The sequence below is a fragment of the Pollicipes pollicipes genome, unplaced genomic scaffold, assembly GCF_011947565.3.
Source record: "Pollicipes pollicipes isolate AB1234 unplaced genomic scaffold, Ppol_2.1 Scaffold_4219;HRSCAF=4965_pilon_pilon_pilon, whole genome shotgun sequence".
NCBI classification, from domain to species: domain Eukaryota; kingdom Metazoa; phylum Arthropoda; class Thecostraca; order Pollicipedomorpha; family Pollicipedidae; genus Pollicipes; species Pollicipes pollicipes.
Genome location: NW_023596448.1, coordinates 14,656,540 through 14,674,221, shown reverse-complemented (window position 1 = coordinate 14,674,221; position 17,682 = coordinate 14,656,540). Strand labels below are relative to the sequence as shown.

Genomic DNA, 17,682 nt, shown 5'->3' with positions numbered 1-17,682 from the left:
GTTTTCTTTGGCACAGGGGTGATTGTTGCTCTCTTTCACACCAATGGCACGCAAATTTCACGCAATGACCGCTTGAAAATATGAGTAAGTGGTACGGCCAGTTCCACAGAAAATTCCCTTACTAGCCGCACTGGAGGTTGTCCAGTGGGCACAGCCATATTTTCCCTCTACTGCGATAGCTGAAAAGCAACTCGCCACGACTGTATCTCAGCAGGAATGTTATTGGCAGGCAGATAGCAGAGAAGTCCTTCTGTGCGCAGCGGTCCATACGTTGTGCATATTTCTGCACAAAACTGATTTACTAATTCCGGTTTTGATTTATCGTCATTGGCATCCGCAAGGTCAAAGCTCTATGGTTTTGGTTTTCGGTTGGTTAAGCTGGCTACTTGTTATACCAACAACCTCTTCGGTCAGAAGCAATTATTTGGATTCGTTTCCTGTGACATGCCATTTTTGCAGCTGCAATCTCTAAGCCTACTTTGGCTCTAAGTTTTTATAGTTTGTCCATTTGATGACGACTGTGCGCCCTATTGCGTTTGTTTATCAGCTCTTTGAGACGGCTTGTCATCCAATGCGGCTCACTTTTCTTGCACTTGTATTTAATTTCAGGGAAGTGCTCCTCATAAGCATTTTGGAGTAGCAGTTCTAGTCGAGCAGCAGCTTGGTCTATATCATTTATTGCTATGCTATTACATATTGCTATGCTATTACATATTGCCATGCTATTACATATTGCGATGCTATTGCATCTTGCCAGTCCTGGCACCAAATTCATCTGCCAAAACTTCTGATGGATGAGTCCTTCAAAGGCCGTACAAAGCCATAGCCTTAAGGTTATTCTGCTTGTTTTGCAGCCAACCATACGATAGCTTTGTGGTCTGTCGTACCAATGGGTAATAGGTTTAGTGGTGCGCATGGAGAATCGAAATCAGTCAGTATCTTGTCCAGTACAGTTGAACCTTTTGTGGGCTCCGTAATTATTTGCGAGAGAGCCAGCTGACGCGCTAACAATTCTGCACCAAAAGTTTTGTTTAAGTCTCCCGCCAAGACAGTTCTTGCTCTTGGCCTTGAGGATGGAAGACGATCAAGTGTTTCCAGAAGGTGGTTAGATAGCATTTTCCGGCGACAGAATGATGCATCAGGAGGGAGGTAAACTCCACCTATTATGATGCTGTCGGGTTGCAAAGGTCGAATGATGCTCCAGCAAACTTCCAGCTCGTCCGGAACTTCAATTTTGTGCACTGTGTACGGTAAGTTATTTTTCATGTATATGGCGACTCCTCCACCTTTACTTTTGTTGACCGTCAATAAGTCTCTGTCACGTCGTAGTACTTCATATCCTGCTTGGAAAATTTGGTTTTCATAAACGGTCTTGCCCAAATGGGTTTCTGTGATTATTGCTACACCTATCTCATACTTGTGCAACATCATGCCAAGCTCAACTTGCATAGTGGATGTACAAAGTCATTTACGTTGGCTGTAAGAAAACTTAGATTTCCGGAAGGCTTCGAGTCAAGTGATTTGTTCTCATGAAATTGATCCGAAGCAGATATCAACTTATCATCTAGTCTAATAAAAACAGCACTTGGCTGATGATATGTTGCGATACGTTTCTGGCGCCTTCAACCGTGTGTAAGATACCTGTCTTGTTCAGGCCTCCAAAAACGCACATCAGTCTTGGCCGCATATCTATGAATCCTACTCCATGGGTGACACACAGCTGGTTGAGTTCACTGTTGATGGTTTTTGCTGTTTCTTAAACCATAATGCGAGTGTCCCGTCTTTCTTCAAGCGAGCAAATGAAGACTCGTTTGATATTTTTCAAGGATTTTGCATGGTTGACAGTCCTGTTTATGCTCTCCAGAACATAATCTGCGCAATGATTCAACACATCGTCGGCCCCAATATGGACCACGTCTGCTTCGTTTGCTTTATTTCTTGTGACCGCGCTCTTTAAACTCTCATCAAGTTCATCACTCGTCGTTGTAATAAAAGATACGTTTTTGTCGAAAATAAACTCTTTCATAGCCGCTGCTTTGATCCCGCTTGCGTTTCTTTCACCGATCAGAACTGCTCCACATTTTCGTATCTTCGGCTTCTTTTTCTTTCTCTCCACTCTGGTTCATGCATCACCGCTATCTGCGTTTCCTACGGCGACTGACACCTTTTCTCCTGCACTAACCCTCTTTTCGTTTAGTCGACGCCCTTCGTTGTTTTCTTCTCCATAAGTACCTCGGGTAAGTTGGCTGCTTGGTTCCGCTTCTTCAGTAACTGAGATGCCGCTCCTTTCCTTCTTGCATGTTCTTGTGCCTCCCTCGTTTTTTCACCTTCGTTTTCCCTTGATTCGAGTTCCACGGCGGAGATCATTTCTAGTTTTCTGGCGACATGCGGTCCATTGCCGCGCTTTGGTGTACCTGCATTGCCTAAATTCATCCTTGCATGTCTTGCCTGCATTTCAGCATCTAGCTTACTCCCAGCAGCTACCGTAGCGGCTCCGCATAAAACTCCCAGTTCATGAGTGGTTTTTGTTTGGGCTTCACAATTTCTGTGTTGCCGTTTCAGAAAGTCAAGATCGTTGTCCATTTGTTTTACAGCAAACTGAAGGTCTTTCAGTCCTGCGTCTGGGCCATCAACCATCTTTTTCTTCTTTTCTGCCTGTATGTCCTTAAACACGATGATCATTTCGGCTAATTGCGTTGTCAGACAGTCAAGCATTTCTTCTTGGCTGTTTACTTGGTTTTGCAGCAGTTTAAGTTGACGGCGCAATTCCACCGTTTCCATTTTGGTCATTCTTTGAAGGCTTGCAATTAACTAAATTGGCTTATCTTAAAAAACCAAGTGACAGCCCCACGCCGGCACGTTTTCTAAGTAAATTTTGATTAGTCTTCTTTGGCTAAAAAAGTATATGTAGGTATTTCATATATGTTCTTTAGTGGGCTAGGTCAGGCGTTCCTTGACGGCTGGGTGGGGGGGGGGGGGGGGGCGGATGCTTACTCTCAAGAGGTGTGGCTAAATCATGTCTGAGTTGAGGAAGATATCCGTCCAGACGCCGCCAGCAGCATGACTGAAAGGTAATGGTGCAACATACCCTGAGCTGGACATATTTCGTAAAATAGCCGACATCGGGTCAGTGTGCCACTGACATGAAGCATTCGGACGCCAGCAAGAAATCGAGATATCAATTACGCGATCTAACTAATTTTGTCCGAATTAAATCTCTATGGAGAACACTTCTATTAACCTGCCCGAATGCGACCTCTGTGTAGAACACTTCTATTAACCTGTCCGAATGCGATCTCTGTGTAGAACACTCCTGTCAATCTGCCAGCCGTTGATATGAGCTTGCTCACAATAAGAGATAACGCATGGCTGATATTAATTAAACCTTACGCTTTTTTAAGGGAGAAAGTACAATGCAATCTGTCTGTTGGGGAAAATAAGCCTACAAAAGATTGGTGAACGCTGGGCTTCTTTACTTCTTCTACGAAGGGATGTGCGGCACACACATCGCCACACACATCGTAGCAGATCTTTTTTGTTCGGTGCATGCGATTGAGGAGGTGAGATGTCCGTCCAAAGGTCACAAGTACAGCCGAGGTGTGAACGGTACTCGCGAGCACGGAAGTTTGCGGTGTTTACATCTTTACCATTTGGCACACAAACCAGCTCATACCGTTCGGATCAAAGGCAGACCTACCACCAGTTTGGTTGTTCCAGCCGTGCCGCACAGCGCCTTGCGCAGGAGGGGGATGTTCCTGTTTCTGAGTGCCTCTTGCAGTGCTGGACACTCGTTCAAGAAGCCGCACACTCCCGGATTGTTCTCCGGATCATTGCATGACTTGCCCCTGTCATCACCACCGAAGGCGACTGAAATGGGCGGGTTTAAGGTCAAGAACTCGTGGCTCACCTCACCTAACTAACTAACCTAACCTAACGACAACAGCAGTAGTGAGAAAGCAGTTTAAACAGGTGGCCTGCTGTGTTTGCTGGCATTTAACTCACACCCTGCCGGGGCCTCTTGACTACCTCGCCGTGCTGTTACCCAGACGGTGGGAAGGGGAAAATTGCACCACATTGTATGAACTTTCTTCTAGTGTCATCAGCTATTTGTGTATTCCGTTGATGAATGACCTAAGTTTATAAAAAGGCCCGACTACGAGTCAAGTCTTAGAAAGACAGCATTCTTCAAGAATACGACATGACTACCCAAAGAAGTGTCATGGAAACGACATCATCGCATCCATTTATTCCCATCAAATGATGATGTGTCGAGCGTCTGCGTGGGTACAATTTACGATTTCCTAGAGTGGGCTGAATGGGCCATCGCGCGGCGAGCATCGATAATCTGTTTCAGTCAATTACAAAACCATTACTCCCAAGACGAACCATGGTGGCCGATATATTCGACGCGTGTAGTTTCGGGAATCAGCCTAAAAGCCTTAAGCCCAATTAATTCTGACATACGAGGCGTTAAATTATGGTGATGGAAGAGAGAAGAAGAGACAAGGGATAAAATTGCACTCAGTGACTCCCAAATGGCTCATCAAAACAAACCTTCACAGACTTGGTGTGTAGTTTCACAAAATGTTTTTGGGGCAGAAGGGTTGAGCATTGAAACAAAACCTTCAACTAACCCCGTGTGCCACGTATTTGGTTCACTCACGTCCCAAATTTGGGGGGTTGGGAGCTCAACGGGGGGGGGGGGGAGGGGGCGCTAGAGTATTACCTTCGGCGGCTGCGTGCTGCGCCTGTTTCTGCGCTGCGATTGCCGCAGGTCGGCGACCTGGCGCCGGTACGAGTCCAGTGGTACCCATGGAATGCCCGCTCAGCGCACAACAAACCTCATGTGCGTTTGTGTTGGAGCTTGTCCAGAATGCACCACAGTATGTCACAGCGTTAGTGATACTACTCGCGGCAAAGCACCTGAGGTGTTAGTTTATTGCGGGCGTACTCGGTGCACGTGAAAATGGCCGGCAATTTGAAAGACAGAACGCCAGTGGTAAATGCTTGCCCTGATTTGCCATTTTTTTAAAACACGGATGGATGGGGGCAGGGGTCGATGCGAACCTGCCGTCGTTTCAAACTAAGAAAGATAGAATCTAGGAGAGAACGCCATTGGTTTGTTCTCAACAGCAAGACAAATCGATCAGTGATTTTTTGGTTGGGTCAAGAATTCCTTCCATGATGCCAGGTTAAAGGCCAAATTTTTCTGAGAATCGAATTTTTCTGGTTCAACTACTGATATGTACGAGACCATGCCCCGCAGCGCTACGAAGCCTTAAAAGCATATTTCTTTGTGAATTCTGAGTGAAATGGTGTGTACTGTGATGTGTTTTGATCATGTACGCATGATGCCTAGGCTCGCTAACCGACGCCCAGCCGGGGGCCTGAGACTACCGCGACCGGCCAGGCGTTGACTTCGCCTGTGATCCCGAACTTCCAGACGTTGCACGAGAAGAACAAAGGTATCGTTGTGAAGATCGCGTCAAATCATGGAGAATGTACACCAAATGTTTCACTTTCGGCCAAACGTGAGGTCACCAGAGATTACGAATGCTTAAAACGGTCGTTCTGGTAGGTGTAGTTAAGACATATATTCATACCCTAAGACGGACGTCGAGGGGACAGATGCAAGAAACATGCCATCGCGGAAAATTATACAAAACGTACTCATATAATCATGATAGGTTTTTCGCACACAACTAAAAAGCGATCTGGTGACAAGTTATGGTGCTGCAAGTGAGTCAGGCGCCCTCGGTAATGGCAGTTATGACACGACCAGTCTCGCAACGACTCTGACGTTATAAAGGACTTATTATAATGCAAGCAAACAATGACGTACTAAGGAATACTCGGTATATAACACTTCGATACGTTTATCATTTATGACGTATCTGGGAGTATCTGAGGTAAACAGAAAACTTCGTTTCACAGCATAGGCACCCAAAAATAATACTAAGATTAGCATAACAAATGAGAGTAGTCTGTGGGACTAGACCAGGCGGAAGGAAAGCCCTCTTGAAGCCTCCGAGTTCTAGTGTTCAGGTCAGCACCAGGTCAGCGGCTGGCCAGCATGCGTGCGTGCTTCGTAACTGCACACAGCCCGACGGACGGCATGCGTGCTTCGTGGCTGTTGGCGCGGCGCATACGAAAGGCTGGACTCTGAAGGTAAGATGCTGTAATTGCATCAATGCATTTGCTACGTGTAAGCGTTAATCGCTATATAAGCATTTTGGGATTCACCTTTCTAACAAAAGTTTATGGAATTCCATCCTCCATGAGGCAATCTGTTAAGGCGCCTGAAACTTTGCTCAGTGTATGATCAGCCACGATAGCGCAGGTCATACAAAAGCCTTAGTCTTAGTCTAAAACTCCACACAGAATAGGCTTGACGGTCGGGTGACCGATACTGGTTTCCCCTTTCCCACGGAACTCCACGCAGTCATTGCGCGGGTCTGTTGGCGCTAGGTTACCATATGTGGGTAGGCAGCATAGCAAGGGCGCAGTCAAGAGAGGCAGGCACCTCTCCATGCCAGCATTTTTTTCGTCACAGGTGTCTCTCCGGACAGGAAGTACAAGATCGGCATGATGCCTATTCGCCGGGTTCCGCTCCTCCCTTAAGAGAATTCTAGCTGCACCTATGCAGCATCGACATAATCATAGTCATGCGTCATGTGTCGCCATTTCATTTTTAAAGGTGCATGCTCACAATATGCAAGTCACATTCTGAAATATTCTGTCGCCACAGTATTTCACGACATGTTTCTATGTCTCAAACATGGCTAGATTTCTACGGCTTTCGGTTAGTCGTGGCTCCCGTGGGGTCCTTAAAAAAGCGCGGCCCGCAACGGATGACTCGTGGGCGGTCAATATCTCAGCCGACGGACGCGCTGGGCTACACCCGCGTCTTTAACGGACGTAGGATTGTGCGGCGTGACATGTGCTGATCGCATATCCAGCGCCACCTCAACCATCGTCGTCGCGGCTGCCACCATCGCTGATGTTGTCGCCACTTCCGCTGACGACGTTCTGCGAGGCCGTCACGAGTCGTCGAAGGCAGGAGATACCGCCTGCGATGAGGCAGTCGTCATCACTGCTGTCTCACCCGTTGCTGCCACTCTGCGAAACCGGCACGAGCCGTCGAAGGCAGTAGATACCGCCGGTTGCCCCAGCACATGCACCCGCGGGCAGTCTCATCCCCTGTCTACGACCGTGACGTCTCCCCCGCCAGCCATCGGCGCCAGGCAGACCTGTCTCGGGGTCCTGCACGAGGACGCGCTGTCTGGCCCAGAGGTGCCTGAGCTAGCCAGCGCTTGCGTCGTGCCACTCGGTTCTGACTAGGCCTGAACTCTGCTGCCGTCTTATGGCGTGCAACGTCCGCTGCCATACGTCAGTGACCGCCTGGTGGGCCGCCGCCACGTCGGCGGCAGCCAGCGGCCTTGGGCGGGCGAGCGGCCGTCTGCCTGTGAAGTGCTGCGTAGCTGCAAGGCGCCGTGCGCTGCGATCAGATGAGTCGATCCAGCCACCGGCCCAAGTCAGGTACGGCAAACCGGTCGGCCGCACAGGCCGCAGGCCGCCGGCGGCCAGGCACGTCGCGGCCGTGGCCGTATAACAGGTTCCTCTCTGAGTAGCTCGGAGAGTTCGGACTTCACTAAGCAGCCAGGCAGGTCCGGTGATCGAGTGGTAACCAACGATTCTCGGGGGATCTTGGTATCAAGCTCTTCTTCTTCAACAACGACCGATCCATGTGGCAGACATCCAGACCCGGGCAGCAGACAGCGGAAGGCTTTGGTACCTGCCGCACTCTCCTTTCCCAGAGCCGATGTCTGAAGACCTGACTGCTGCACTCTCCGACCCGGGCGCCGCAACCTGGCAGCCTCAGACCCGGGCGTCGCACTCCAGCAGCGACAGACCCGGGCTCCGCACTCCAGCAGCGACAGACCCGGGCGCCGCACTCCAGCAGCGACAGACCCGGGCTCCGCACTCCAGCAGCGACAGACCCGGACGCTGCACTCCAGCAGCGACAGACCCGGACTCCGCACTCCAGCAGCGACAGACCCGGACGCAGCACTCCAGCAGCGACAGACCCGGGCTCCGCACTCCAGCAGCGACAGACCCGTGCGCCACACTCCAGCAGCGGCAGACCCGGGCGCCGCACTCCAGCAGCGATAGACCCGGGCTCCGCACTCCAGCAGCGACAGACCCGGGCGCCGTATTCCAACAGCGACAGACCCGGGCGCTGCACTCAGCAGCGACAGACCAGGACCCCGTACTCCAGCAGCGACAGACCCGGACGCCACCACTTCCAGCAGCGACAGACCGGGCTCTGCACTCAGCAGCGGACAAACCAGGGCACCGTACTCCAGCAGCGACAGACCCGGGCGCCGCACTCAAGCAGCGACAGACACGGACGCCGCACTCCAGCAGCGACAGACCCGAACGCCGTACTCCAGCAGCGACAGACCTGAGCCCAGCACTCCAGCAGCGACAGACCCGGACGCCGCACTCCAGCAGCGACAGACCTGAGCCCGCACCCCAGCAGCGACAGACCCGGGCGCCGCACTCCAGCAGCGACAGACCCGGACGCCGCACTCCAGCAGCGACAGACCCGGACGCCGCACTCCAGCAGCGACAGACCTGAGCCCGCACCTTCAGAAGCTGCGAACCGGGGCGCCACGCTCTCATAGATGATCGCCACGCTCTCCAGATCTGATCTGCCGCTGGAAATCCAGGTCTGAATGTCTTTCATCACTGGCGACCATAACTTGTCAGAGTCCGCATGGGAAGGTCCATTTAAAAGCGCGACCATCACGTCCCAGACAGATCTCACCAGGCAACCCTTTACTTGACAATTGTTGGAAATTAAAATGGTCACTAGGTTATTGACGTTTGTGTGACTTTCAGCAAATAGGTTCCAGTAGCGTCCCCGCGGAGTCGCTACTAGCAAAAGGGTTCCCTATGGCCCGAAACACTGGTGGCCTCACCCTCCGCCCCCATCCTCATCCCCACGGTGCAGATATCGCAAACCGGGACACTTCACCGATCCCGGCGCGTGCACAGGAATATGTGCGTGCGTGCGTGCTTGTTCGAGTCTTCCGAGCTGTGAATAATCTCTTACAGAAGCTCTCCAGCCGAGGGAGCCAGGAAACCCTGAATATTCGCCCTTAAACTGCGAATAAGGAAAAACAATGCAACATAGACAGCGTTACATGCACCTGATGCGGCGAAATGGAGCCGAAGTAGGCCCGCAATTGCAAAAGATTACAATGCGACAAGACAACACTAACAGTATGTAGTAAAAAAGAACTAGAAACAGCATTCGCAAGTGCGGGTGCGGGTGCGGGTGCGGGTGCGTGTGCGTGTGCGCGTGCGTGTGCGTGTGCGTGTGCGTGTGCGTGTGCGTGTGCGTGTGCGTGTGCGTGTGCGGTGTGCGTGTGTGTGTGTGGGTGTGTGGGTGTGGGTGTGTGTGTGTGGGTGTGTGTGTGTCCGAGCTGTCCGCTGGTCCGGCTACTATGGGCATGTTGAAGTGGATTGACCAGCAGTCCAACAACTCGGGCGGCTTAGACGTAAGAAGATGGATTAACGCTGTTCCACAACGGACCTTTTGTTTCAGAATGCTTAATGGTATGCGACCGACCGCACTCGCCAGCAGTATACTGACGTCGATACTTACACCAAGATCATACTTTACCCATGCTTAGATCATGGTACATATCCCATCACAGAGTGTAATCCCATGACACCATATTCTAGAAAGTGCGAGCTATTATGTTTCTGCTTTACATGCGATGAACTATCCCTGTTTTAAGCGGATTCTGAAAGCATCCAATCACCAGCCCTTGAAACATTTGCCTTTAAATTTCGCTCGTGTACCACGAAAGACCCAGCGGAGTGCTCCACAATGCTGTCAAGTAAACGGAATTGCCCTGATTTGTAGCAAGCTTACACATCAAGTCAGAAGATTGAACAACACGGTGACTTTTTCACGACTTTCTCTCGGTGGCGTTTTCACTCCTCATGGTTTCAAAAATTACCTCTTTTTACTATACCTTACCGAGCTATGAGGTTGTACGTTTATCTATGTTACAGTTGTGTAAAATTGCCAATAAGTAAGCTTTAGGACACGATTCGTTCGTTTCAAATCTTTAAAATGCTACGAGTTGAAGCTGGGGATTCCAGCTAAAAGCGGGCTTTTGTGACAGACGCGTTACGCTCTTCGACGCTATGTCCCAGCATTTGCCTTGTTTAGGCGTTCAGCTTCCGTAATTTGTTTTAAGCCGACGAATTGAAAAAGCGCATTGAAAACTATCTTTTCGAGGATGCGATAATGATCAGTGGCGTACAAGAGCCCATAAAACGTGGGTACTAAGCACTAATTAATTCACTGTGATGAAAAGGAAGACGTGCGATGCGTCGTTCCGCTTTGCAGCACCGTCGGTTCCCGGCCTTCCAAACTGGTCACCGAAAACCACTCGTTCTACGAGAGGCCTCAAGGTTTACGAACCGTTAGCCTCCAAGTTTGGAGACCAGCTTTCGACCTGCGGATGACGTAGTGGATGCGGCGCCTCACGAGGGTAGAGGTATACGTCTCTCGCCCTCCCTAGACCGTGGCGTGGTCCCAAAGCAGGCGCAGGGATGAGCATTAGTGACGCGTAGTACTTCCGATCAGTTTCTCTATGTAAGGATTTTAGGCGACCGGGGAGAGACCCAGTTCCAGCTGACACCGGCATACTTTTGTCTGGAATCTTGTTACTCATGCAACTGCGCATGATACAGTTGCAATAGTTCCAGTTGAGAGCAACTCGGAAATGCAACAATAACAGTTTATCGTTCTCAAGGGGCGTGTTCATTATTGATATGAGGATTCGGCCTGTGGTAGCCATTTTGAGCATTACTCAATGTGAGTCGCAGTCACGCTCTTTTAAGACTTCAAAGCCGCTTGCATCTGAGCTTGACGCACGCAAAGTTGTGTAGACTAATTGGTGCAGCCAAGTCGAAAGTCGTCCAGCCATGCATGATACCATGGACACGCCACGCGAATACCGCCACCTCAATGGCCATGCATATTTTTCATTGGCATATTTGTGTCTGGTACATATTAGTAAGACTCGCGGTACCAACGGACAACACATTCAACCAGTTTAATGCGTTGAGTGCTAGTTTCAAACACCCGTCATGTTTTGTGCTACGCGTAGAGGACTTTAAGCAGTAGCACTAGTCATGAAGAACATGAGGCTTTGAATCAAATAATTTCAGAATCCAATGCAAGCAACGCAATGCAGCATCTGGCATGCAACGCATCAACTTACTTTGTCCCGACGGTACCAAAGTCAGCCCAAAGACAGAAATAAAATAACACGCCAGCGCACTATCGCCGCCTACGGGTCACATTGTACTGGACTTATCAGCAGCAAGTCGCCGGCAGCGCTTTTTCCAGAGAATGCGGCCATCCTTCCAGAGGCCGAGTCGGCGGATGCCGGGGAGGGGTGGCCGGCAGGCGGATGATGCAATCAGCTGTTGGGGATTCCCGGATCAGGCGGAGGGGGGGGGGGCTTCTCCAAGGGCTCTGAGGCACCGGTGGCACGGTATCTCGCGGAAGGTTTGCGTCACACCTTGCCGGCGCTTTGGCTTTGTGTCTCACGTGGCGCCTCGCGCATGCAGCAGAACCAGAACCTTTATAGCTGCAGCTCTCTGACGCGTCGGTGGTCTGGACCTCCCGAGCATCTTTACCCAGTGACCGAATCGCACAGCATTCATTGCAGACCAGAAACCAGGTGTTAGAGATGAACTACGACCTTTGAAGAGGTTTGTTTATTATTATGTAGTTATATGTCATATTTATTTATCATTCTATTGATTTCGTATCACGTTTGTTATATTAATATTTATTTAGACAATATGTTTTACTTTAACCTATTTGTGAGTGGCAGACCTTACCGGCGGTATTAACAAGCGCCGAGAGGAGGCAAAAGGTGACGGGCCTTGGGCTATTCTCGCAGCGACTCGTCGTCGGGATCGACGAAAATGTGAGAATTCATGATACAACCATAGCACTCGTTTGGAAGCTAGAAAAGTACTAAATAGTCCAGTTTCCCTAAACCCTCAACCCTCTAGCCCGCAGCCAAACAGGACTCATCAGGTGTAGAACAGTTATTTGAGACATAATGCCTTTTTATGGTGCGCAGGTGGCCAAGAGCATTTATTTTTTCCGCCAAAATGGAGTAACTTATGTTGATATCATCAATAAAACACAGCTTCTCGCAGAAATTTACAGCTTAGCGGTTTGTGTGAGCCAAGCAACACGCGATCCATATGCAAGGTAAACCGGCAACCATTTCAATTTGTTGGCTGCTTGTCCCCCGCTTCAAACATCAGTCAACGTTTTCCTTTCAAGCATGCAGAGGCTAGGGAGCATTGTAAATATAAAAGACATTATTACAAACTGTCATTTGCAGACCCACAAAGTTGAGCAACACATTAATCAACGTGCATTTTAGCTTTCGTTTCTGTCTTTGCTAGTATTGACGCCCCTCACATGAAATGACTCTGCTTGCCAGGTCCTATATTCTCCGTATAGCATATAAGTGCGCGTTCTTATAACAGATGGAGCAATCATCAACGCAATTCAAGACAGGTTTAAAACGTGGACGGCCTTCTCGTGTTGAAGTGTGCTGGTCAGCTTGTTGCTGCGATACAGCAGATTAAGTACTCTCCCACTTTGAGTTGGAAAGTCGATTTGCGGGCGACATCTGACGGACATGGCCATGGTGAGATAAAACATGACATTCATTTTGCCAAACCACAACATTAAAACCTTGAATATTCTTAAAAATAGCCTTTTGCATGTGTAAAAATCCACAAAACGCATTACCCAAAGACATTTCATTCGGTTATTTTAGGATTTTCATAGGTGTTGATAACGTCGCATGTCCATTCCATGAGCCGTTCTGCTATTCCAGCTATACGATCGCTCAATACTTCTTATAGTTCTAGTATATACAAAATGACGGTGCAGTGTCGTAACAATATTTGTCTGTGACTTAGTGATTAAGATGATGCTGGCTGATGAGATGAGAAAATTACCAGTCTTTGCATCTATTTAGCTTCTTTTGTTTTTCTTGGCATCATACCAGTGTGATACCACTTTATTCTTCCTTCCTTTTCGAGTGCCTTTAGAGGTACCATCTGCTGCTTAAAATATTGACCAGTTTCTCTGCAAGAAGATCAAACTGCAAGCTTGTACGTATTTCATACCTAACTTGGATAAATTCGCCAGCCGCACAAACATGTTTGATATGCACCCAAGCGTGAACAGTTCACAGGGAATGAAAGAGACAATTTGAAGCACGGAACTCATTTTTACCGCCATTTTTACCCTCTTAAACCTTCGGTAAACCATTTTCTTGGTTCATGGCGGTGCTCAATAAGGACAAATCCAAGCTTTTCGAGTCTCTGACCTACCATGCTACCTGGCAAGGATTAAAATGGCCTTGCGTAATGCTGCCTCCATATGGCAGCATCAGAACATGCTGCCATATAGAGCCTTGAGACAGACCTGACGCAGCTAATACAGAAGTGCTTGATGGCGAATTTTTTCCCTGTGGAGACGTTTATCATGTGCACCTCTTGTTTCGCATTTTAATCTCGAAGGTTGATGGGCATGATTTATATATATATATATATATATATATATATATATATATATATTGCATGGTCTGCCAGCAGACCATGCAATCTTATCTTACTTGCTTTCAACACATGATTGGTAACGAGAGTTAGCCATTTTCTGTTTTACTGCATCGAGTTTTACCACAAAACAAATGATGATGCCTCAAGGCATGAAATTGGCTTACTTCGTTCCATATTCTTGGTTATTTGCCCCAATTTTCTTAAGGTGGTTCCTAATGGCTACTTTAACCAGATGTTTTCCATAGCTGTCATGGTTTGCTGACCGGCAAATGACTGTACTGTATATCTGTACTATGTTTTTAACACAGGGATACTCTAAGCTACATAGCAGTTATAATATCAGTTAAATATTGCTATGTAACAAATAGTCAGACCACCCCATTTCAAGTGTGAAGCCAACATCTCAAATTATATCATTAAATATGAATAAAATAGCCCAAGTGGATGAATTTGCTGCGGCTGAAAAGGCAAGCAGCAATACTGGCATGGCCATCTAAAAGTTATGTTATTTTTGGAGAACAGAGATTGTTTTGTGGAGCATACCCATTATTGCCCTTGACATAGGCCAACCATGGCGATCAAAATGAGTTTTTCAAAGTAATTTAAAGTGTTTTAATTTGCATGTTGCCAACTTGATCTCATGTCAACAAGCATGCAAAAATAAACGGAATAAAAATGCAAGTTGAAACCAGCCAAAAACTAGCTTTAAGTACCAGGTTTTAATCACCAGTGCTGCTGTCAACAGATAGGTGAGTTCAGATGATGTTCATCCTACGGGCTACTCTAAGTTAGGTTAAGTTGGCAAGTGCATGGCAAGTGGCAACAGGAATTGTGCAAGAATCAATAACTCACAACTGGTGCTGTGATGCAAGCATGTTATACAGCATGAGATGACGTAAGGCCTCTTTAGGTTAGGCATAGGCTACTTTCATGGAAATAGTCATTGATATTTTGTAAGAAGCAGTGACAAAATGTTTGCTCTCCCTGACTCCACCTTAACAGAAGCCAGAATTATGTCTATTGTGTTTGACTTGGTGCTGGGCTGATGTGTAGGAGTCGAATGTTTTGTTTTGTTTGAGTGTTTTTTTGCTTGTTGAATTTTCTGTTGTTATATTGCTATTTAATTTGCTTTGCCTTGATTTGTTTTGTTTTAAAAGTGCTGTGGAAGGGAACTGAAAAGTGCAGCATCAAATTATTGTTGTTAGTATTTTGTTATGCTCATAAAACTGTCATGAAATTACTGTGCTGTAACACGCGCCCAGTTGGCCGGCTAGATTCCCTTCGCTCGGGTGTGGGGGAGGGGTAATTTGAACCCCCCTCTGAGATCTCGAGAACTGAGAAAGCTAGAGACACCAAATTCACAGGGTGTCTTAACCTATACGTGAACTCACTTAGGTTAGGGTTCCAGCTTCATAGGTCATGACCTTCAGGTCAAATAAGGTCAAACATTTTCAAATTCCAGGTTGGTCTCCAAAGCGCATCAGAACCTAGGCAACTGTCTCTAAGAAAAAGGTCACAGGCCCGTTTGAGGTCATTCACCTCATTTGACACTTTGAAGGTCATAGTGACCAAAATGATGCAAGACTCCCCTGGGTTTTCATTTGAATAAGCGACAACGATTACGCTAGGCAGCATGCTCCTGAAGCAAAACGTCCGACCCGGGTCGTCTTAGGTCATTGGCCTGTCCTGACCTCTAAGAAGTCAACTGAAAATGCATAATGCGGTTCCTGCTGTCAATCAATTCGAAATGAGCACCAGAAACTATCCCATACAGCAAGCCCTAAATTAATAAATCAGGTTGGTTTTGACCTTGGTCTGACCATTATGCCTGAACTTAGGTCAACGTAATTTGTTCATTCAATATTTGCGGTGCCTAAGAAAGCACCTCAGATGTGTATGTATTCGTCAAACACTCCGTTGTTGTATCTGATTCAACGTTTCCCTATAAACTGTCTTCGTTGAAACCATGGGCTGACTTTGACCTGTCATAGGTGAACGACGTTACAAGATGCATCTAAAATTGGTATGTCAAACGATCTGCTATGCAATCTTCTACAGCTTTGCAAAATGTGGTGCGGCTACGCCGCGATGTTCAAAGACCATTCGGGGAAAGCCCTCGGGGGTCAATTTGCCCCCCCCCCCCGCCCGAGCGCGTGTTAATGTATTCTGTTTCACTTTAATGGCCTAAGATGTTAAAAAACGAAATAGTTTTGTCAGGTTTCTGATATTACGTCCATGCCAACTTGAAATAGATGTCTTTGTTTGCTGAAGCATCCGTCACGATCTCAAAGTTCCGTCTTTTGTGAATGGATTTTTTCACTCCCGCACGGTCTTTTGCGATGGAATTTTTCACTCCCACCCTAGTTCAAAAGCGATTCTAGCTCCCTGGCAGCAATTGGCCAAACTTACTTCTAATCGAAACTTCGAAAACTTTGCCGTGGTTGAGCCAGACCAATGGTCTGGGTAGTAGCCAAAGCGTGCTTGGAATTTCAGGCCAGAAAGGGACTTACTTCGGGCAATGTTGAAATCTATTGTACCAAAAGTGGAGACTAAATGCCTTCTGTTTACCTAGCCTCAAAATTCTAGTCATTGTTACAACATAACCATATTACAGCATAACATAACTCGTCCGTCGCAATTCTAGCGACGAACATCTTCCTCTGCCCCGAATTTCTGGGCCGTGACTAGATGGTATGTTATTTATGTAAGCTCGTTACAAATTGGGGACAGCCAGCAGGGGGGGGGGGAGGGCTGGGATCTTTACTTGATAGCCCGAATGCGTTACGACATCGACAGGATCATCATCTCGTCTCAGAAAGCTAAGAAAAGGGAATTTTCGCCTCATGTTACAGAAAAGGTGCCAAAAATAAGAGTTTAAAGCGTGAATTTGTAGTGGCCGCGGCTTCAAACATAAAGCAGAAAACGCTCCCCCTGAGATATAACAAAGAGTGTCCGTAAAGAGAACCATAGATAAAGTAGTCCATTAATGCCTGAACGTAAAATATCTATTTTTTACATTGTTTGATGTTTCACACGGTGAAGCAAATAACTGCGCGATCTGGCTCGATGATGCTCGAGGTTTGATTATTCTTAACATGAGTGCAGGTAACAATATGGACAAACTATAATTTGATAGAAACCCACAATATCCTAGCAGCACTGACTTTTACGCTTTAGCAACACATATACAACATTTGAGCTGAACGTACCAAATTGCGTCAGATTGTGACCATAGCTTGGTAAGCTGAAAAAAATCAGAAAGAGAAACCTGGTCACCATAGATGTTAAAGAAGCGCCCAGAGGCATTAGAGCCAGTTAAGAATCGAGCCCGGGCTCCCAATGCGGAGGCTGGAAACGCACTCGATTGAGATGGTTTACTCATGGGGTCTTAGCAAAACATTTAAAGCAAAAATGATTGACAGGTATACTCGGACTTGTCTTTCCTGGGCCATTTTACCCCTCTGCCCCAATGATCACAACGGGAAGCCACAGCATCTTCTCAGTCACCAGGGGAGCAGCCGGGGCCAGGATCAGGAAGCCACGACAGTTCCAGCTCTCAATCCTTTCTAAATTCAAACAGAACCGGAAACCCTCAGCCTCAGACAGCGCAGTGCAGCATCCGGCATGCCACGCGCCAACTTACTTTGCCCCGACGATACCAAAGCCAGGCCAAGGACAAGAAGCAAAGACGAGCACATCCCGCCACCGCCGTCGCCGAGTCACGCGATACTGGACTGGCCACGTCTTATCACCAGGCGATCGCCAGCCTGCGCCAGCGGCCAGCCGTCCAGAGGCGGAGTCAGTGCATGCTGGGGAGGGGTGCTCGGTAGGCGGGCGATGCGAACAGCTGGCGGGGATTGCCGGACCAGGCGAAGGGGGACGCTCCAAAGGCGCTGAGGCACCGGTGACACTGTAATTAGCGGAAGGTTTGGGTCGTACCTTGCTGGCGCTTCGACCCCACGCCTCCCGTGGCGTCTCGTGCATGCAGCAGCA

General features: G+C 48.1%; 1 protein-coding gene across 1 annotated transcript in view; it reads right to left on the bottom strand.

Moving 5' to 3' along the window:
• The window catches only part of LOC119095969 (CLIP domain-containing serine protease 14D), a 26,009-nt gene extending 8,594 nt beyond the window's left edge, over positions 1-17,415 (bottom strand). Inside the window, exons 1-2 of the mRNA XM_037218831.1 lie at positions 17,333-17,415; positions 3,698-3,867 (exon numbers count right to left, since the gene is read on the bottom strand). Of these exons, the coding sequence (XP_037074726.1) occupies positions 3,698-3,867; positions 17,333-17,387 (225 nt within the window). The 5' untranslated portion in view covers positions 17,388-17,415. The remainder of the gene's footprint in view (positions 1-3,697; positions 3,868-17,332) is intronic.
• Positions 17,416-17,682: the final 267 nt, after the last annotated feature.